Here is a 22,801-nt window from a genome sequence, read left to right as displayed (position 1 = left end):
CACTTATACCATGTTAAAATTGCGAAAATTCAACAGATTCGTAAAACCAGCTCTCTTTATGACCTTACCTTAGGGAGGAACTTGTCGATGTTACATGGCAGAGCACGAACCTTTCCTTAGGAGAAGGCGTCCAGTTATTTATGAATTATATGGTAGAGGTTCATTACTTCTTGAAAACTGTTCTGCATAACACTCGTGCTTCTTCACACATCTATCATGATCAAATACGGGATAAGTTGGGTGCTGCAGATAAATGGTTCCTGAAGAGCCTAAAGCTAAAGCATCAATAGGTAGCTAAAGTTTCATTCTTGATGTTTAGTCCAGTTTTCTGAAAAATACACATAGAACTGAAACCGTTCAATCTGAGTACCAATATTAAATGTGTTATTTTGGAGCTTCAATGATTTGCTGCAGTTGATGGAAAGTGAAGGACTGTATAGAAAAAATGGCTGCAAGGTCAACTATCATCTGCGCATAACCTCTCAGATACTGCACTAAATATAAATTAAAACACATGAAAACTTTTTATAGAACAATGTACAGCCACACAGGATCACGCTAGCATCGATGCTAGCGTGATCCAGTGACATATGATAGTGATCACTATCATATGTCACTGGTGTGGCACAATGTGGGAACTACCATGGCTCGTACAATGCTCCGAAGGATACATTGCAGTAGCGCAACTATGCTCAATGGCATTTGAACTGTTTCTTGCAAATTACAGCTTCTAGCCATGCACTTATTCATTTATGACTTGGATGGTCGTGAAGCCTAAGTGCTTTTCTACCTAGCAATACTGCAAGCTTGTCTGCTGACACTAGCTGCACAAAAGAGCAACAGTAGCTTGTGCTCCTGCAGAACTTGAGGGCGGATTACAATTTCTTGCCACACTACAGATGACAAATATGAACATACTGCCAAGCTTCAATATCTTAGCCGGTGTAAAGCTTCAATACAGGTACTGCACTCTCTTAATTGCACTGCTTACAGCTGTCAAACTATACCTCTGGTGCTATGCACATTTTGGGGATGGCAAGAAGTTCCACTAGACAAGGTATCAACCACACAGGCATTTAAAACATTGAGTTAATGGTGGTTAAGACTGACTAAACACAATTTGCCACTTGGCTTGGATCTCGATTCCTTTCCCCTCTAGTGTCATTGACTGAAGAGCCACAACAGGAGTAGAGTAGCAATGCTTCGTTGTCTTGCCTGTTTTCTAATAGCAAGAAACTACGCTCTAGCACTGTAGCATAATCATAGAACAAAAGGTCAAGTTTATTGAGCAAGCTTGATCAAACAGCTCTCGAGTAGTCTGGGCCCCACGTCAGAGGGTATCATCGCATGGTGTCATGACTACAAAAGTGCATGAAGACTACTAGAGGCTGCAATTTCAGTAGAAGGTAGGGGATAACCCCTAATTAAGGGTAAGCCTTTGCTTCTGACAATGATCGCCCAAATGTAATCACGATTTCCCGCTTCTCCGCCCGTGCAGAAATGCCATCGTCCTTTTAAGATTGACCACATTACAAAAACGTACGTACGTACGTACGTACAGTCCTATACACTGCGGCTGGTCGCGTCGCAATCCCGTGTTTCTCTAGTTTTAACGCCCGCACAATACGCAATACGCAGTACTCAACAATCGGTTTGCTCTGGCGCAGTTAGAAGACGATCGTCGTCGTGCTCTTTGCGCATCACAAACGCGTCACACACACGCACACACACAACTAGATTGTGCAACACTCGCTGGTCCACCTTGCATCGCTTCGTTCGTGGTCGTGCTGTTTGCGCGAACAAACGCGTCACACACGCAACTCGATTGCTCTGCGCACACCAAACGCCGAAACGCGATGTTCCACCTTCATTCGTGGCCGTTCTATTTTGCGCATACACATTCGTCACAGACGCAACTAAATTGCTCTTTGCACACACCAAGCGCGTCACACACACACAGCTTCGATTGCCGTAAAACGCGCTGTTCCACCTTGTATCGCTTCGTTCGTAGTCGTGCTGTTTGCGTGCACGCGCAATGAACCGCCCACACTGGCGCTCCGGCGAGTTGGCACAAATCCTCGCGCTATAGTGGTTTACTTCTATGGGCGCCGTGCGGGCGCGCATGGGGCTAGGGCGTTTCAGGATCTAGGCGCGTTTTTCACACGACAACTAGGGACCTAGGCTCCCCTAGGGCGAAAAGTTACCTAGATATATAGTTTTCGTTGGTGCCGCGGGGGCAGCGCTGCAGCCGACCGGCTGCACAGGCGAGCGAATGTAAATGCGCCGCCGGGCTGGTACTCGACGAAGCGTCGTTGGAAGTTTTAGTGACGGCTGTCGGTCCTCTGCTGGTTCTTGATCCGCAGGCGGGCGAGCTGTCGGGCTTCTTCGGCGCGCAGGAGATAGGTAGCGACGTCAAGATTTTTCTCGTCAGTGACGTGCGGCATCATGGCGTCGAGCGTCGTCGTCGGGTTCCTGCCGTAAACCAGCTTAAATGGCGTGATCTGTGTTGTTTCTTGCAGCGCCGTGTTCTAAGCGAATGTTACGTACGGCAGGACCGCATCCCACGTCTTGTGCTCGACGTCGACGTACATTGCTAGCAGGTCGGCGAGAGTCTTGTTCAGGCGCTCCGTGAGACCAATCGTCTGCGGATCGTAGGCATTTGTCCTCCTGTGACTTGTCTGGCTGTATTGCAGAATGGCTTGCGTGAGCTCTGCAGTAAAAGCCGTTCCTCTGTCGGTAATGAGGACTTCTGGAGCACCATGTCGCAGCAGGATGCTCTCGACGAAAAATTTCGCCACTTCAGCTGCGCTGCCTTTCGGTAGAGCTTTAGTTTCAGCGAAGCGGGTGAGATAGTCCGTCGCCACGACGATACACTTATTTCCGGAAGTTGATGTCCGAAACGGTCCCAACAAGTCCACCCCGATCTGCTGAAAAGGTCGGTAAGGAGGCTTGATCGGCTGTAGTAATCCGGCTAGCCCTGTGGGTGGTGTCTTGCGTCGCTGACAGTCTCGGCATGTCTTGACGTAACGGGCAACGTCGGCGGTTATACGCGGCCAGTAATACCTTTCTTGTATCCTCGATAGCGTCCGGAAGAAGCCGAGGTGCCCGGTGGTCGGATCGTCATGTAGGGCGCACAGTACTTCATGACGCAGCGACGACGGAACAAGAAGGTAGTTGGCGCGGACTGGTGAGAAGTTCTTCACGAGTATTGTTTTGAAGCATGAAGAAAGATAATCCGCGCTTAAATGCCCTGGGGACAACGTCGGTGTGCCCTTCCAAATATTCGACGAGGCCTTTTAGCTCCGGGTCTGCCCGTTGCTGTTCAGTGAAGTCTTCCGCGCTTATCATTCCAAGGAAGGCGTCGTCATTCTCGTCATCTTGCGGCGGCGCGTCAATGGGGGCACGTGATAGGCAATCGGCATCGGAGTGTTTTCGTCCGGACTTGTAGGTTACAGTGATGTCATATTCTTGTAGTCTCAGGCTCCACCACGCCAGTCGTCCTGAAGGATCCTTTATATTCGCTAGCCAACACAACGTGTGATGGTCGCTGACGGTTTTGAATGGCCTGCCATAAAGGGCGAAATTTAGCTGTAGCCCAAACGATGGCGAGGAATTCCTTTTCGGTCGTAGAATAGCTGCCTTCCGCTTTTGACAGCGACCGGCTAGCGTAAGCTATCACCTGTTCGACTCCGCTTCTCCTCTGGACTAGAACGGCACCGAGGCCTAGGCTACTGGCGTCAGTATGGATTTCTGTATCGGCGTACTCGTCGAAGTGCGCAAGTACAGGCGGTGACTGCATGCGTCGTTTGAGTTCTTCAAATGCGTCGGCCTGCGGCGTTTCCCTGTTGAACTCAACATCACATTTAGTTAGACGTGTTAACGGCTCAGCGATGCGTCAAAAGTCCTTGACAAAGCGCCTGTAGTAGGCACACATGCCAAGGAATCTACGCACTGCCTTCTTGTCGATGGGTTGCGGGAACTGTGCGATAGCAGTTGTCTTTTGCGGGCCTGGACGGACACCAGATTTGCTGATTACGTGGCCTAGGAACAAAAGTTGATCGTAAGGGAAGTGGCATTTTTCCGGCTTCAGAGTAAGCCCTGATTACTTGATGGCCTCTAGTATTGTCGCAAGCCGCCTGAGGTGATCGTAGAAATTTCCGCCGACGACGACGACGTCATCCAAGTAAACGAGACAGGTCTGCCACTTCAACCATGCTAAAACCGTGTCCATGACGTGCTGGAACCTTGCAGGCGCTGAGCACAGTCCGAATGGCATAACCTTGAACCCATAGAGGCCATCTGGGGTGATGAAGGCCGTCTTTTCGCGATCTCTTTCGTCGACTTCTATTTGCCAATAGCCAGACTTGAGGTCCATCGAGGAGAAGTACTTAGCGTTGCAGAGCCTATCCAATGCATCGTCTATATGTGGAAGGGGGTATACGTCCTTCTTCGTGATCTTGTTCAGACGACGATAATCGACGCAGAAACGTAGGGTTCCATGCTTTTTCTTCACCAGGACAACAGGGGATGCCCACGGGCTTTTCGACGGCTGGATGATGTCGTCGCGCACCATTTCGTTGACTTGGTGCCTTATAGCTTCACGTTCTCGTGTAGAAACTCGATAAGGGCTCTGGCCGAGTGGTCGAGCAAACTCTTCGGTTATTATGCGATGCTTTACGACTGGCGTTCGTCGAATCCTTGATGACGTCGAAAAGCACTCTGTATCGTTGAAGTAAGCTTCTCAGCTGTCGTTGCATGATCATGGGGAGACTTGAATTTATGTCGAAGTCTGGTTGGGGAACTACGGTCGTCGGGGTACATGCGGCAGAATCCGAGAGGACAAACGCATTGCTGGTGTCCAGAATTTCCTCGATGTATGCGATCGTCGTGCCCTTGTTGATGTGCTTGAACTCCTGGCTGAAGTTTGTCAGCAACACTTTCGTGTTTCCTCCGTGCAGTCGAGCGATTTCTCTAGCAACGCATATTTCACGGTCGAGCAGTATACGTTGGTCGCCTTCGATGACGCCTGCTACGTCAGCGGGTATTTCTGTGCCGACCGAAATAAGAATGCTCGAGCGAGGCGGGATGCTCACTTGGTCTTCGAGCACACTCAAGGCTACGAGAGCTCTGCGGTGGTATCGCTTGATCTTTCGACAGCGTTATCGAATTTGACTTCAGGTCTATGATTGCGCCGTGGTGGTTCAGGAAGTCCATGCCGAGAATGACGTCTCGTGAACATTGTTCGAGGATAACGAAAGTGGCAGGGTAAGCCAGGTCACGAACGGTAATTCTTGCCGTGCAGATTCCAGTCGGCGTAATGAGGTGTCCTCCAGCGGTTCGAATTTGAGGGCCTTCCCATGCAGTTTTAATTTTCTTCAACTGGGCGGTGATGTGCCCACTCATTACGTCGTAATCGGCCCCCGTGCCCACTAAAGCGGTAACTGCGTGGCCATCGAGAAGCACGTCGAGGTCAGTGATTCTTTGTCTGGCGTTGCAGTTAGGTCTCGGCGTCGGATCACGGCTACGTAAATCATAGCAGCCACCACTTCCCCCAAGCAGTAACGTACGGCCCAAAAACGATCATCTGTCCCTTCTTTACACTAACATTCGCAGTATAATACCGAAGCGTGATTCCGTATGCAGTCTTATCAGCTCATCATCCAGTAACGTCGTTCTGCTGACTGAAACATGGTTAAATTCATCAATCTTAGATTCCGAAATCCTGCCCGAACTTCCTGACTTCGATATATTCCGAAAAGACAGACCTGACGGCTGCCGTGGCGGTGGTGTTCTTATCGCTACCAAGCACCTTCTAAATTGTTCAGCTGTTAACGTAGCAACCTCGTTGGAAACGATTTGGGTGTGCTGTCATGCTTCATCCCCTCGCGTACTCATCGGTGTATGCTATCGACCGCCTGATACGGACAGTTCCTTCATAACGCTCTTTCACGACATGCTCGATTCCCTAATCTCATCTTACCCACGCACCCCAATTTTGCTTTTCGGTGATTTCAACTTTCCGTCCATAGATTGGAATGATATGTCCCGCACCCTAACAAAATGTCAGGCACCTAGTGAATTCCTAAACACATGCTTAACTATCGGCCTCTCTCAAATTGTTTCTGAGCCCACCCGCACGACTGACCATACATCAAACATTCTTGACCTCATTTTAACCACTCACCCTGACGAGTTCTGTGCTCCTTCGTACATTACGGGCCTTAGTGACCACGTTGTACTTCACACTACCTTTTCTACCAGCGTTACCAAAAGTCCTAAATCCAAAAAAGTACTAACGCTGTACGACAAAGGAGACTACACTAGCATGAATCGTGACCTTCTTGTTTTCCATAACCATTTTGCTTCTACCTACCACTTACGTTCTGCCGAGTCGAACTGGTCTCTCTTCAAGTCAGAAATGTTGCGTTTGATTCGACTTTACATCCCTACCATCAGCATAACAGAGCGAAAACGTTCTCCGTGGTTTAATGTTAAACTAAAGCGTTTAAATAACAAGAAGCGCCTCTTCCGTTCTGCCAAGTTATCTAACACCAAATGTGCCTGGACCAAATACCACACCACTGCCAAGCAATATTCCGATCTCACTACCCAAACTAAGCTCCGTTTTTTTTCTACTACCCTCCCTGAAATGCTACAAAGCAACCCTAAGCGCTTCTGGAAAACAATCATCCCTGATGTTGATACTACTATTTCTCTCATTGACAGCACTGGCTCACCAGTAGGCGTATCCAACGTACCCCATGTCTTGAACCATGCATTCTCATCAGTCTTTACTAAGGAAACAACTCGTGATTTCACTGATCCTGCGCCTTTGCTGCATCCACCAATGGATGGCATCACCTTCAACGCACATGGTATTGTTAATATTATCGACTCACTAAAATTTTCATCTTCCTGCGGTATCGATGGAATTAATTCGAAAGTCTTAAAGAATACTAAACATGTTTGTAGTCTCATTCTTTCCCTCATTTTTCAACAGTCGCTTGATACAGGCACAGTCCCACACGACTGGCGAATTGGGAAGGTCATTCCGGTTTTCAAGAAAGGTGACAGATCATCCCCACGTAATTACCGACCCATTTCGTTAACCAGTGTATGCTCTAAGATCATGGAACACGTCATTTACTCTAATGTTGCCACATTCCTAACATCGGCCGACTTTTTTCATCCAAACCAACACGGATTCCGGAAAGACCACTCATGCGAAACCCAATTAGCTTTGTTCCTGCATGACATTCATTCCTATCTTGACCGCAATATCCCAATTGATGCGCTATTTCTAGATTTCGAGAAAGCTTTCGATAAAGTACCCCATTCCCGCCTTTTGCTTAAAATGTCCTTGTTAAACATTCATCCTAGTGTCTTGAACTGGATTCGAAGCTTTTTGACTGACCGCATGCAATTTGCCTCCGCTAATGGCTTCTCATCATTCTACTCACACGTTCTTTCAGGAGTACCTCAAGGCACGGTTCTTGGCCCCTTGCTCTTTGTAATATACATTAACGACTTGCCTTCCACAGTAACATCTAGTATCCGCCTATTCGGGGATGATTGCGTACTCTACCGCCCCATAACTAACGCCGAGGATGCTTACATCCTCCAAAATGACCTGGATAACATACAGCGGTGGTGCACTAAATGGCCAATGTCCCTAAATACTACAAAGACCGCACAAATTTCTTTTCACCGCCGCCGAAATTATACTCCGCCTACTTATAAAATTAACGATACTACTATTATTTCCACTAACTCTTTTAAGTATATTGGCATTAACCTTGCTAGTGACTTAACATGGTCTTGCCACATTAACCACATAATAAATTCATCTAATCGAGCAGTTGGGTATCTCCGACGTAACCTGCGCATGACACCTCCTTCCTTAAAATTACTAGCTTATAAAACATTTGTACGGCCTAAACTTGAATACGCTTGCGCAATATTTGACCCCCATCAGTCTAACCTTATCTCAGCCCTTGAATCTGTTCAGAATCGTGCCACTCGCTTTATTCTTTCAAACTACTCTCGATACTCTAGCATATCCGCCTTGAAATTGCAACTAAAACTTCCTTCTCTCGCTTCCCGTCGCCGAATTTCACGTCTCTGCCTTTATCACAGGTTTTTCCATTGCTCGCCCCGTGACAGCAACCTCATCCTACCAGTACGTCGAACACCCCGCACAGGCCATCCAAACAGCGTCATCCCGCATCGTTCCCGAACAACTACATTTCAGAAATCATTTTTTGTCCACACAGCTCGCGACTGAAATGACCTTCCCTGTCACTTAGCACAAATCCCTGATCCAGCCCATTTCAAGACTGCCATCGACGAAGCCATGTCATCGTCATGATTCCCATGTAACATTCATTGTTAACCGCCGTTCTTGCGCCCACCCCTCATGTAATGTCCCGCCAGGGACCCTTGAGGTTCAAATAAATAAATAAATAAAACATCGTGTTGAATTGAAGCTGGAACGTCGCGTCATCAGGTCGTCTTTCGTCGTCGTATTCTTTCCTTTCAGACTTCGTCGGGACGGCAGCGTGTCGTTATGTCGTCAAGGTAGTTTCTTCGATGTCTTCGTCGGCGGCGGAGGATCTTCGTCAGTTCGACGAACAGCAACCGCACCTCCATCGGTTGCTGCTTTTAGTTTTCCGGATATGGGCTCGCCGACCGGCCCCGGGCTGGGCCAGTGTATGGTCGGCGCTGCGGCGACAGGTAGCGGCCTGGTGATGGCGAACGCGACGGTCGTCGAGAGCTCCACTGAGTAGCGGCGAGGTAGTCGGCGATATCGCGAGGGCGTTCACCTTGCTACGGGCGCGGAGCGTTGACAGCGAAACCTCGCAGTCCCATCTCCCGGTATGGGCATCGTCGGTAGACGTGACCCGCTTCTCCACAGTGGTAGCAGAGCGAACGGTGGTCAGGAGCGCGCCAAACGTCCGTCTTCCTCGGGTAGCTGCGCTGGGCGACGGGTGGGCGTGCTGGCGGCGGCGGTAGTGGTTGACGGAATTGCGGCGTTACGGGGCCCTGGCACGATCGTGGAGGGGGTCCTTGACGGCGGGCGACGGCGGCGTAGGTCATCGCTTGTGGCTGAGGGTGCGGCGATTCAGGGGCTACTCCGAGTTGCTGGAGCTGCTCACGTACGGCGTCGGCAATCGAAGCCACTTGAGGCTGTGATGATGGGAGCAGCTTCTGTAGTTCCTCCCGCACGACGGCTCTGATAAGTCTCGCGTAGGTCGTCGGTGGCCAGTGAGTGAACTCCGGCGTGATTTGTCGAGTTCGTGCGGCGGTCGAATTGCCGGTTCCGCATTTCGAGTGTCTTCTCGATGCTGGTGGCCTCGCGAAGGAACTCTTCTACTGTCTTCGGTGGGCTTCGTATCATTGCGCCGAAAATTTCTTCCTTCACACCACGCATGAGAAGGCGGACTTTCTTCTCCTCGGGCATATCTGGGCCTGCGTGGCGGAATAGACGGTTCGTTTTTTCAGTGAAGATGGGAACGTCCTCGTTGGGTAGCTGCACTCGGGCGTCCAGCATGACTTCGGCTATTTCCTTGCGCACGACGCTCGCAAAGGTGCGCAGGAAGTCGCTACGGAAGAGGTCCCATGTTGTCAAGGTCAACTCCCGGTTCTCAAACCACGTTCTGGCGGCGTCTTCTAAGGCAAAGTATATATGGCGCAGCTTGTCGTCGGAGTCCCAGTTGTTAAAAGTTCCGATTCGTTCGTAGGTCTCCAGCCAGGATTCCGAGTCTTCAGTCGCTGCTCCATGGAAGGTCGGTGGGTCCCAAGGTTGTTGTAGGATAACGGGGGACGCTGGGGCAGCCATGGGGGTTGTTTTGACCACGATCTTCTTTGTCGACTCAGGTAGAAGTTCGTACTCTGGGGGCAGTCCTTGCAGTATTCGGCTAGCACGCTGGTCGTGGGCGATGTTGGTTTTGTCCTCGGGCTTCGGGCTTGGATCGCGGCTTTGCGGGGGCGTTCGGTACATGAACGCACTGGCACCTCCATCAGATGTCACGTGGTGGTGACGTTGAAGAACACAGTAGCGATACTGTGAATGACAAAAGTAACTTTTATTGGGTGAACCTGTGCCCACAAAACAGGCTACACCTATAGCACAGCGATAGCGGCGAACACGGTCGGCGATCATCGAAAATTGATCTGTGGGTCAAGCGCGTCGGCTTTTATACATCAGTCGTTGAATGTTCCAGACTAATCGCTGGGACCCGCGTCCCTTCCACAAAGTTCTACATTATTCGAGTCGCGCGCCCATGCAATTAGATTACACAAGGTGTGGTCACAACAGACAGCGGATAATAATATATCGGGTTTTACGTGCCAAAACCACTTTCTGATTATGAGGCACGCCTTAGTGGGGGACTAAGGACTTTCGACCACCTGGGGTTCTTTAACGTGCACCTAAATCTAAGCACACGGGTGTTTTCGCATTTCGCCCCCATCGAAATGCGGCCACCGTGGCGGGGATTCGATCCCGCGACCTCGTGCTCAGCAGCCTAACACCATGCAACAGACAGCGGATAAAAGCATCGATAACTTTCCAGAAACTTCGGATACATGCAGGCGCGTCCCGCACTGTGCGATAACATTTGTTAGGCGGTGAAACGTGGTTGCCCGATAAAGATAAGTACACGTGCCAATAATGTCAGAGGGCACCAGACGACGAATATATATATATATATATATATATATATATATATATATATATATATATATATATATATATATATATAGTCCGTTGTTACCGTTGTTATAACAAAGTCAGCGCGACGACGGAAAATTCGTTATAAGCGGTAATTTGATATAAGCGACCAGTCGAGAAAAGCTAAAGCAGTAGTGCTTTAATGCCGCCACACCTTCGAGGAAGTCAAAATTCGAGGCACTCGGAGAAGCAAAACTTTATTTGGGTGTAATAAAGGCACTGTGCCTTGACTGTTTCTAGTTCTTACCGGGCACGAGCAACCCCTGCTCTAACTTGTAGAAGCATTGCATGAGGCCGATGTCGTCGCCCATGCATTCAAACTTATTTAGCAGCAGGCGTAAGTACTCCTGCGTCTGCACCAGAGCTGGCACTTCATGTGGCTGTTTGTCCACGTCAGGGCCACTAACGGTGTCAATTAGTATTTCTGCATCTGTCACTGTGGCGCCCACAGGAGCAGCAGCGTTAGCCAATGCGAGTGTCTCGAAGTCGCCTTCTACATCTTGGCCAGCAATTTTATGAACACCCTCGTACAGATCGCTGCAAGTCCTGCCATCGTCAGGGTCACTGACGATGGCGCAGGACAAGCCGGCATGTGCAAAGTACTTGGCGACCTTCGAAGATGTGAGTTCTTTCCCTAAGAAGTTCAGCAAACGGATCGCACAAAGCAAATGAATGTTGTACCTCTTGCTGCATCATATGCTGTGAGCATGTGGTGCAAAAGAGCCTTGCGGTACAACTTCCGCGTGGCCTCAATGATGCCCTGATCCATCGGCTGCAGTACCGCGGTTGTGTTAGCAGGAAAGAATTCCACAGCGATCGTCTTGAGGTTGTCGATCTTCCCGTAGCTTTGGCAATTGTCAACTATGAAAAAGATTAGCGATTATTTGCATCGAACCGTCTACCCAGAATGCGCAAGTAGGCTTCAAAAGTAGCAGCAGTCATCCATGCTTGCTTGTTACTTCTGTAGATGTATTCCTTGGGAATAGTCGCATTTCAGAAGCAGTGTGGCATGTCCGCTTCCCCAGTATCAACAAAGGAAGCTTCTCCTCACCTGTTGTATTGGCACCAAACAGTACCGTGACACGCTCCTTGCTGTTTCCCTCCGGATGAGGATCCGCCAGCGGTAGTGAGCGTGCGATTCGGTAGCATCTTGTAGAATAATGCAGCCTCACCTAGGTTGTAGATGTCTTTGTCTTTACACTTTTCAAGTAGAGCTTGGAGCCGATGTTGGCGCCATACGCATACAGTGTCGTGGTTCATGGCTGCGCTTTCCCCAACGATCAACTTTTTTGGACCACTCAAAGCAGCCATTGCTGCACTTGAAATCTTCATGGCCCATTTGGAGAGCGAGAGCTTCGGCTTTTGCAGTAAGTGCAGGTCCATGTACGTGGAGGTTTGCGCTCCTGGTGTGCTTCAGCCACTGTAGAAGTGCACCTTCCACCTAGGGGTATTTCGAATCGCGATTCCTATTTCACTTCGCCAAGCTCTTTTTAAAGCCATCCAGCACAGCTTCTTCATTTTGCATTACAGGTGATAAAGTAGACGGTGGTATGCTGAATTCCTTCGCGATGTAAGTTTTCTGCTGGCCGCCTTTCTCCACTTCTTTTATCAGCAGAACCTTTTGCTCCAAAATCAGGCACTTTTGCCTACAGACTAACGGAGCCATTTATCACTGTAGACAATTCAAAAGCACAATCGAGGCACCCCTAACAAAGCACTCCAAATAACACACACAATCACATGTCCTGCAGCATGGATCCAAACGCACGCGCTGTCGGCGCGAAAGTGGCTGAATGCGGCAGGCAACGCACAGCAGAAGCTTCAAAATGTCCTCAGGACACCTCGCTTTTCGCGTCAGTGTGCACTGATGATGGCGATGGTTGCAATGCTGGGCGTGGCATCAGCTTCACGTGTAGCGGGAGAAAGGCGATCGGAGTTGTGGAGACCAAGAAGCAGGAACTTCGGAAGGGCACCCGTTGGTGGAAAATTGTGCTTGGGGGTGCAGGCTGGAAGACGGCAGCTTTGGCGGAGCAACGACGACGAAATCGGTAGCGAGGAGGGTGACATGAAGGCGAGTCAGATGAGTGAATGGCATCCGAACGGCTTGCGGACTAAAGAGCGAATGAGGGGAAGGCAGTGGCCGCTTATATAGGGAGGAGGAGTAGATGTGACGGTAGACTATACGTGAATATCGTGCTGGAAAGCGCCGCAAATGCCTTGGCGCGAGTCCGAGGTGTTGTTTGTTGTGCTCAAAATACGATTAACCGCTCATTGTGGGTACGCAGTGCGATCGTAAAAACTGAACAGTTTTGCAGTAGGGGCTTTGCATGCTCACTGGGCAATTTTTTGCCAAGGTGTGCAGCCGCGAAGTTGGCAAAACGTGTTTTTCGGTGCGCCGTTGTCGATGACACTGCCAATTCTACGGTTCGAGTGTCGGTCTTTGCGCACCATCGCATCTGCGTTAATGACAAATGTCTAGGAAGAAAATTAAATGAGCCTACCATGCATTTAGACCGTTTGTCTAAAGTCGGATGGCGTGAATGGAGCATGATCGGCTCGAGAAAATCGCTGGGGAAATACCAGCTTGCGCTAACCCGCCATGCTGCCAGCCTGACTCGCTGCTGGTGAAGCTCGGATTTTTCATGTTTTCGGTTGATTTGCACCATCAAAGATGTAACGAAGCGTGGGGCGGTGTTTTATTGCGATGCAGGCTAATTATGGCGAGCGGCAAGCGAATTTCTAGACCGGCTTCTTTAAAGCCGTCTTTCCGATTTATTGACGTAACTCTCACATCGAACATAGCACTTAGAATAATCGGAGGGACACTTCTTTTGTGCTTTTTGGCATGTTTCAGCACCAGAATTGCTCCTCGGAGCGGTAAAACTGCTCATCGAGTGCACCCCATGGAATGCCACGGCGCAAGGGTGCCCGTGGTCTTTTGGGCACTTTTCGGCATCGGAGAGACAACAGTTTTCACGGAGGACACCAGCGATGCGATTGTAACTGAGATTAACGGTTCTAGCATGCTGCACCTTAGAATTTCGCAGCTTCCGTTTGATCCGCAGTAAACTTTTTGGTACCACTCATTTGGCACTTCTGTTGCCTGTTCTGTGCCTACACGAGGCTAATTTGTCGGCAGTATTGACACTGCATGTGCCTTCGCTCGCCGCTTAGCTCTAGATAGGTCAAGCTCTTCGTGCACTTCGAGTAATGCGGCTTAAAATGCACGCCTTTGGGTCGGCATCGGAATAAATTTCGAATAAAGCTATATTTCGAGTAAAGAGATTCCATTATAAGGAGCGATTATTGTATATGCACACAAATAGGACAGCGGCAGTGAAATGACTACAGAACAAAGAATCCATCGCAATGACAACTGCCGAGACCATAGAGTTTCTCACTATAACACCTAGAGGGAAATCTGGCGCCACCGTCTATGGGAATTTTTCAAGGGGCGCCGTGCCGTCATGTCCTCCAACTTTAGCGGCCCGCTGATACTTTTTACGCATCATATAATTGTAGAAGTTCTCATAGTTAAACAAAACCTGTTTTTGTGCAATAATAAAGCTAGAACAGCTTTTTACGTGTAGTTTGAGTAGAATATGAATCATTGTGACAGACAGAACGGTGCTTGCCTGTCTCTCCGCGAACGATGCCAATCCGAAGTCACAATATACGAGCATCCCCATGCATACCACAGCAGTCAGCGCCAGATTTCCCTCTAGGTAATATAGTTGGAAACTCTATGGCCGGGGCATTTCAAGAGAATGGATGGATGAATACAACAAGGCAGGGGATGCAGCAACCAGTGCTGCATAGGCCAGCTAACGTAAAGGGTCTCTGATCCAACTTTGTGCAGGAGGCGTACGCTCCCTCAAAACAATTAGTTTGAAGCATTAAATTTTATCGCTGCTTTCAATGAGCCCGATCAAAAGATTGTGGCACAGCCTCCCTGGATGGGGCTTTAAAAAGAGTGTGTAATCAGACTCGTACTAAAGATTTCGTAGGCATGTTCTGTTGCAACTTATCGTAAGGTGCTGTACGCAACTACGTTACTCAACATATGACGTTTGCAGTCCTGCTTGCACCCAAACAGAGACAAACAGTCAGCTGCACTAGACTGTACTTTAATGTCCATATTTTTGATGCAGTCAGGTGAAAAAAAGAAGTGTGCAAGAGGGATAATCAGTGGCAGAAAGATCCATGTGGTAGTACTAGCATACAGTGGCTCAGTGTGATTTCGCGGGCTCTGCCATTTCCTGCACAGGCGATCTCCATGCAAAGCTGTAGAAAAAAAAAAGTATTCGCTGAAAAAGACTGCTTAAACTGAAATCTTCTGCATTTCCGCAGGACCGGCCGGCCATCAGACGGAGTTTGGCAGCCTGGGTCACTGTCACTCCGCTCACACGTCCCAGCCGCGTGTGCTTGTACTTCTTGTACGGCGCCTGCACAGAGACAGCAACGGGTCAGCCAACGCAGATACATTGAGTTATTAATTTATTAAATACTGCCAGCAGCCTTCAGGCAGCCAAGGCAGGAGTGCTACAAGTACCGTAGAATAGCACTGAAGCGCCCAGTATAAACATATTAAAAACTTCAGAATTCTGAAAATTATATGTTAAGCGCCACCCCCCCGCCTCCAAAGCGCGAGCATCTGGTGAAATATTCACTCCACTGCAGTCGCTACGAGGCCGCTAGCGGCGATGACGGGGATAGTCACTTCCTCGCTGTGGGAAAGGAAAGACCGATGGAGGCGAAGATAATGCAAAGCGACAATGAACAGTCCTTGACAGAAGTCCTTGACAGAAATCCTTGACAGTAGCCACAGGGCTTTTGTGAGACACATCTTGATAAAGCGTGCACGAAGCCGCTTTACTCACACTTGTTGCGCAATCCGCTAGCCGCACGATGCACTCCTACACGGTTGCCACGAATATCGAAACCGTCGAGTGGCACCGCGCGTCGGGAAAGAATGTGAGCTGCACCTCTCGGCATGTTAAGATAGACAGAAAAAGAACCGAGTGGGACACCACGCACGACGCGCTAAAGAACATCAACTATGTTTAGAAGATGAAGCGCAAACTCATGGTCGCATGATCCTTTAAGAGGTGTGGGATCAGTGTCGTGTTGGACGGCAGTGAGGAAGGGCACTTGCATAATTGACTTATAGGCACCGGAGAGCCCGTGGTCTCTTCAAGTCACGCGAGTGTCAGCGACGAATGCATTGACCTCCTGTTCTGCACCGACTCTGAATAGTCGTCCGCTGGGTTCAGCGAGGGTGAGTAGGCGCTGGTGTACGCCATTATTTACCATTTGAAAATAAACGTGCCTTCTTCGACACCATAGCCCTGCCTTGAATTAGTTCGTTGGCCGCCATCTTGGTATTTACTGCTTCAACCAGACAAGCGCCCATATCTAGACTAGCCCAATGTTCAGTGAAGTGGGGGGGGGGCGCTTCTGCTATATTTTACGGTATATGAAAATACAAATACATGCATGCAACATACACGAATAAAATTAAAAATTCATGTGCTCAGGCATGTCATATCTGGCGACAAAGTCCTCTCCTAATAGACTCTTGCATTGGCAAACTATCGTTCCCTAGCAAATTTCTCATCCACTATTCAACCTTTTCGGCATTCACTCTTATACACCTTGGCATGACCAGCCCAACCACACATCTAACTAGTTGCAGCATATTGTCGTTTTTCAGTGACACACAACAGAATGTAAGTTGTGCATGGCTGAATAAATTAATTGACTGCTATACCAATTTTTAATCTGGATGATGCCTCCGTCACCCACCTGACAGATTATGTCAATGACTGCTGGCGTAATGGTGCCATTCCGCCGGCCTGGAAAACAGCAAAGGTCATCCTTATTCCGAAACCTGGCAAACCTTCTAGCCTCGATCATCTTCGCCTCATCTCCCTAACCTCATGTGTGGGAAAGGTTATGGAGCATGCCTTCCTCACGCGAATTAACACCCATCTGGAAGACACTGCAGCGTATCCTCACTCGGTCATTGGCTTCCGGGCCCACTTGTCGACCCAAGACGTCATGCTACAACTTAAGCACCACATACTAGAAGATAGAACACGTACTACTAAAGCTATACTCGGCCTCGACCTCGAAAAAGCATTTGACAGCATAGCCCATTCCACCATTCTTGACCGCGTCTCACGCATTAATATCGGTGCGCGCGCTTATAATTACGTCAGAGACTTTCTGTCTAATCTCACGGCCTTCCTTTCGGAGGGGGATCTCTGCTCCGACGCCCAGACTTTGGGCAGCGCGGGAACTCCCCAGGGCTCCGTTATCTCCCCAATGCTTTTTAATCTTGTCATGATCGATCTTGCCAAGGAGTCGCAGCAAGTGGACGGTGTCACCCACACCATATACGCTGACAATATAACCATCTGGGCCCACAAAGGCAGTGACGGCGAAATAGAAACGGCACTACAATCCGCGATTGAAACAGTCGAGACCTATATCCAAGGCACGGGGCTTCGCTGCTCCCCTGCGAAGTCCGAACTCCTTCTCTACAGGCCTACTCTCCGTGGCCGCCGTCCAAAATACTCCACCGCTAAACGCCATTACGAAGACATTGCGCTTCATCTCACGGATGGCAGCCCCATACCCCTCGTCACCAATATCCGTGTGCTCGGCTTGCTCATAGAGGCGAACGGAGCGAATGGCATGGCCCTCGCCAAAATCAAGATGAATACAGCCAACACCATGAGACTTTTGGAGCGGGTCTCCAACCGCCGTGGGGGTATGAAAGAGGAGAATCTGCTCCGATTAATCCAGTCATTCGTAATTTGCCACATCAGCTACGTTGCTGCGTATCTAAACTGGTACAAGGCTGAACAAACCAAGATCAACATCCTCCTACGCGGTGTCTATAAACAAGCCCTCGGCCTCCCCGGTTGCACCAGCACTGACCTCCTCCTTCAACTAGGCGTCCATAACACACTGGACGAGCTCATCGAGGCCCAACGTCGCTCTCAGCTGGAGAGACTCACTCTCACAGCGACGGGTCGACATATCCTCACCTCGCACGGTATCACCTACCACCATCAACATGGCCATAAGCACCAGATCCCCTCCACCATACGAGCTTGGATTCACGCCGATCCTATCCCCAGAAACATGCACCCCGAATACAACCACGCACGTCGCACAGCACGTGCCACGGTTCTCACAAAATCCCTTACTCGGCACGGTGGTGTGAGTTTCGTCGACGCCGCCGAATATCCCCACGGTACCCGCTTTGTAGCCGTCACCAAGCGTGAAGGCTCTCTCCACCATGCTATCAGCCTAGTAACTCCACACGCTGAGGAAGCTGAAGAAGTGGCCATCGCGCTAGCCACACTAGACCCAACATGCCATACCATCGTCTCTGACTCCCGCTCCGCCGTTATCAACTATATCAACGGTCGTATTTCACACCAAGCCTTGCGCATCTTGCAACAAGCGCCCCGCTCAACCGACCATCAGGTTACACTCGTCTGGTTCTCGGCTCATGCCACCCGCACCTCCCAAACCTCAACGAGGTTACCCACTCCCTAGCGCGAGGCCTAGATAACCGCGCGGGAGAAGGGGAGGCTGCCCCCACCGGTAGGGATCACCTGACACGCTACAATGATCTTGTGAAGTCCTTCTACTTAGGGCGTAGAACCTTCCCCGGCCTACACAACAAACTATCCCGAGCGCAGGCTACAACTTTCCGCCTGCTACAAACCAATACTTACCCCTCGTTACAACTTTATAACAAGATATACCCAGACATTTACCCCAATCCCACGTGCTATATCTGCAAGACACAGCCAGCCACACTTCCACACATGCTTTGGGACTGTACACACCAATACCCCGACACTAACCCCACGACCCTTTCGTCGAGATGGCACGCTGCCCTGCGTAGCCCCAACCTTGACGACCAACTCTGGGCGACCCAGCAGGCCTGCGAGGCGGCGAAGAGGCAACACCTCGACGTCCTCACGTGGGAGGCCTAGGCACAGCCACCATCTCTTGCTGGCTTCAATAAAGTTTATTCAGTCAGTCAGTGTACTTTAATGTGTGTGCATGTGAGTAGTATATGCATGACTGTTAGTTGTTCTTGGCATTTTTCACATGTTGGCACGTCTTCTTTTGTAAGCAGATAATTGTGTGTGAGGTGTGTGTGGCCAATGCGTAGTCGGCATAGAACTACTTCAAAAAAGCGCTCCTGATGGTTGCACGACTTCCACTCACCAAGTACTGGTTTAGTGAGATATAGCTTGTTTTCTCTACAATGGTCCCATTCGTGTTGCCACTTTGTAGTCAAGGCCTTCCTAATGGTACGGATATTATCCTTACATGGAAGTGCTGTGTTTATTAGGTCTTTGAATGCTGCCATCGATGCACATGTATCGGCTGCTTCGTTACCCGGTATCCCAACAAGACTTGGTACCCAGCAGAAGCGGATTGATCTCCCATATTTGTTAAGTGCGACCATGTTTAGTATGTCCCCTAACAGGGGTTCACACTCAGATTTCGGATTGAGAGCCTTCAGGGTACTTAAGGAATCAGTGTATATGACTGTGTTTTTGTGCTTGCCAGTGATAATCTTTTTAACTACAACCCATACAGCATAAACTTCAGCAGTGAAAACAGAAGCATGTTTTGGTAGACAAATACTTGTTTCCCAATTTGCTGTTACTGCCCCTACACCCACGTGTTCTTTTGTTTTGGAGCCATCCGTGTAGAATCTCATGTGATTTTTATACTTGTCCTGAAGAGCACGGAATTCTTGTATGATGTGTTCGTGTGGAGTGTTTCTTTTCTTTAAATGTGTTAATGTCCAGTCGCACAACTGTGTGAAATTGTACCATGGAGCCAATCGTTGTGGTTTCTTGGCAACCTGGAGGACTTCTTGGGGGATGTCGTAATCCCGACAGTATTGCTCATACCGCAGGACAAATGGCCTAATCATGTTCGGTTTATTTGTGTAGTGTAAGCGTGAGTTGCACTGTGTAAAAATGTTGTAGCATATGTGTTGCGGTGATGACTGAATTCTGAGTAAGTAAGAGAATGTTAGTAATGCTCTGCGCTGCTGTAATGAAGGTGCATTACACTCAACATATAAACTTTGAATGGGTGACGTTCTGTATGCACCACTTGCCAGTCGCAATCCAAGGTTATGTACTGGATCAAGTAGTTGGATGTAAGACTGCCTGGCTGAGCCGTAAACCACGGAGCCGTAGTCTAGAAGGCTACGCACAAGAGACCGGTAAATACGTAGAAGACAGATCCGGTCGGAACCCCAGTGCTTATGAGACAAAACCTTTAGGATATTCAATGCTTTATTTCCCTTAATCTTTAGTGTTTTAATGTGGGCTAGGAAGTTTAATTTTTTATCAAAGATTACTCCCAAGAATTTATATTCTTGTTTTACTGGCAGCGCGACATCATTCAATTTTAGAACCGGGTCTAAGTACAATCCTCGTTTTTGCGAGAATAGCACTGTAACGGTTTTTTGAGTGGAGAAGCGGAAGCCATTTTTCTCAGCCCACTCGGTTAGTTTATTAATTGTTATCTGGAGCTGCTTTTCACATGTTTGTAAGTTTGAGGCGCAGCACGCTATGTGCAGATCATCGACGTATATGGAGTGCATAACAGAGGGCGGAATGACTTTGTTAACAGAGTTCATTTTTACTATAAAGAGTGTTGTGCTTAGTAAGCATCCTTGTGGCACACCGTTTTCCTGAATGAATACACGTGACAGCGCCGTTCCTAAACGCACCTGGAATGTTCGGTTCGACATGAAATCGGCTAGACATTTCAGCATTCTAGCCCGGATTCCTAAGTCTGCTAAGTCCCTTAAGATACCAAACCTCCATGTTGTGTCGTACGCCTTTTCAAGATCAAAGAAAACTGTGAGACAATATTGCTTGTGTAGAAAGGCCGCACGTATCTCGTCTTCTAGCCGAACTAGGTGGTCTATTGTGGAGCAACCTTTCTTGTATCCACACTGATGGTTATCTAGCATGTTGTCTGTTTCAAGGACGTATGTCAATCTTATGTTGATAATGGCTTCATAGGACTTAGCGAGACAACTTGTAAGTGCTATGGGTCTATAACTGGTTGCTGTTGTGGGAGGTTTTCCAGTTTTCAAGAATGGGATTATGATAGATTTCTTCCACTCTTTCGGCATTTTTCCTGTTTCCCAGATTATGTTGAAGAAATGAAGCAAGGTCTCAACTGCTTTAGGGGATAGGTGAGCTAGCATTGAATAGTGTACCTTGTCCGGACCGGGTGCTGTTTTCTTGCCACTAGTAAGTACTCTGTTGATTTCTGGAACTGTTAAAGCGCCATTATACAGTCTTTCTGAGCTTCCTGTGGTCGGCAGCTTTAGTGTTTCTGCTAATTGCTTATGTTTCAGGAATGCAGCAGAGTAGTTTTTCGAGCTTGATATATCATAGAAATGTTGCCCTAATATGTCTGCCTGTTCTTCTATATTTGTTTGTGTGCCTGGAAGTGACAGTATGGGGATAGTGTAAGAAGCGTAATCGCCTCTAAACTTGCGAAGCTGATTCCACATTCGTTTGGATGTTATTGAACTATTTATAGACGATACATCAGTTTTCCATGACTGTCTTTCTGCTTGCCTGCGTGTGTACCTGGCTTTCGCTTTTGCTTTTTTGAAAGAAAGTAGATTATCTTGTGTTGGGTATCGCGGAAAGATACCCCACGCTTTGTTTTCTAGTTTTTTTGTTTGCGTACATTCTTTCGTCCACCAGGGTTTTAGGTTTTTTCTTAGGAATCCTGACGATTGTGGGATTGTTTCTGCTGCTGCAGCAAGTATACAGGCGCTGATCTGATCGTTCATTTCATCCATGGTTAGCTCATGTGATATGTTATCCAGAGTGGCCTTCTCAGTAAAGAGAGGCAAGTCTGCTAGATGGAGTTTCCAACGTGGTGGCCTCAGTGGGATGGTAGGAAAAGGAGATGTTCTGTTAATGATACCAGGCATATGGTCACTACCACAGGGGATCTCAATAACATTCCACTGAAAATCGCAAAGAAGTGATGGAGAGCATAGTGCCAGATCTAAGCAACTCATAGCTCCTGCGCTTGGGGAGTAGTAAGTTGCGGCACCGGTGTTTAAAAGGCATATGTCATTTGTTAGGATAAAATCTTCAAGCGTTTGACCCCTGTTGTCACTAGTTGTCACAACGTGTTATGTGAATTAAAATCACCGCCTATTAAAAATGGTTCAGGTAGCTGGTTTAAAATTAACTCTAGGTCTCTTACGGTAAAATGTGAATGCGGCGGAATGTATACTGAACAAATGGAGATGGTTTTGTGAGCTAAAACGGTGACAGCAACGGCTTCTATGTGAGTGTTATTGGGAACTTCTCTGGCTGCTGTACCACCTGGAAGAACTATGGCTACACCACCCGACAGCCGGTTCGCCTGAGTACGGTCGCGCCGTACAACAGTGAAACCTTTTAAAATGTTTTTGTGTTTATCGCCTACGTTGGTTTCCTGTAAGCACAGGGCCACAGGACAGAAGTTTATCGACAGGTCTTTTATGTCACCTAAGTTATGTAAGAGACCTCTACAGTTCCAATGGATCATAAAAGCCATTATAAAATTGAAAGGTAAAAAATGATATTAACGAGTGAATGGGAGATAAGAAAGATGTTAGGTGACATAGATCTGAAGAAGGCAGATACAACAGAGCGATAACCCTTAGGTTATCGCCTTCTTATTTAGAGTTGTTATTGGGATTTTGTCCCTCTTTCCGCAGCGCTTGTCCTTTGGTGTCGAGGACACCGGGGTTTTTGTTTCGACCTCTATTGCTCTCTCTGAGGCGTTGGAGGACCGAGAGTTTGGCGCCGAGACATGCGTCTCGGGCCTTGGAGTGCGCTTGATCTTAGGGCCCTGCGGGACTGCTGTCTGCAGGGCCGTTGGAGAGGGCGGAGCAGTACTGACTGCTTCCACCACGGGGGCGGGAGGAGTCACTGCGGCACCACTGCGCGTGGGCTCGGAGAACTCTGGAGGCCTCTGTGACGCTGCCCC

At 48.6% G+C, this 22,801-nt stretch overlaps 1 protein-coding gene across 6 annotated transcripts in view; it reads right to left on the bottom strand.

Annotated features, from left to right (window-relative positions):
• Nucleotides 1-14,843: 14,843 nt before the first annotated feature.
• The window catches only part of LOC135920377 (G2/mitotic-specific cyclin-B2-like), a 321,085-nt gene continuing 313,127 nt past the window's right edge, over nucleotides 14,844-22,801 (bottom strand). For all 6 annotated transcript variants that reach the window (XM_065454624.1, XM_065454626.1, XM_065454628.1 and 3 more), the window contains one exon: nucleotides 14,844-15,177. In XM_065454624.1, coding sequence (XP_065310696.1) covers nucleotides 14,962-15,177 — 216 coding nt within the window. In that variant the 3' untranslated portion in view covers nucleotides 14,844-14,961. The remainder of the gene's footprint in view (nucleotides 15,178-22,801) is intronic.

This window comes from Dermacentor albipictus, unplaced genomic scaffold, assembly GCF_038994185.2.
Source record: "Dermacentor albipictus isolate Rhodes 1998 colony unplaced genomic scaffold, USDA_Dalb.pri_finalv2 scaffold_13, whole genome shotgun sequence".
Classification (NCBI taxonomy): Eukaryota; Metazoa; Arthropoda; class Arachnida; order Ixodida; family Ixodidae; genus Dermacentor; species Dermacentor albipictus.
Note: the sequence above shows the minus strand (reverse complement) of the source record. Positions and strands in the feature narration are given on the sequence as shown.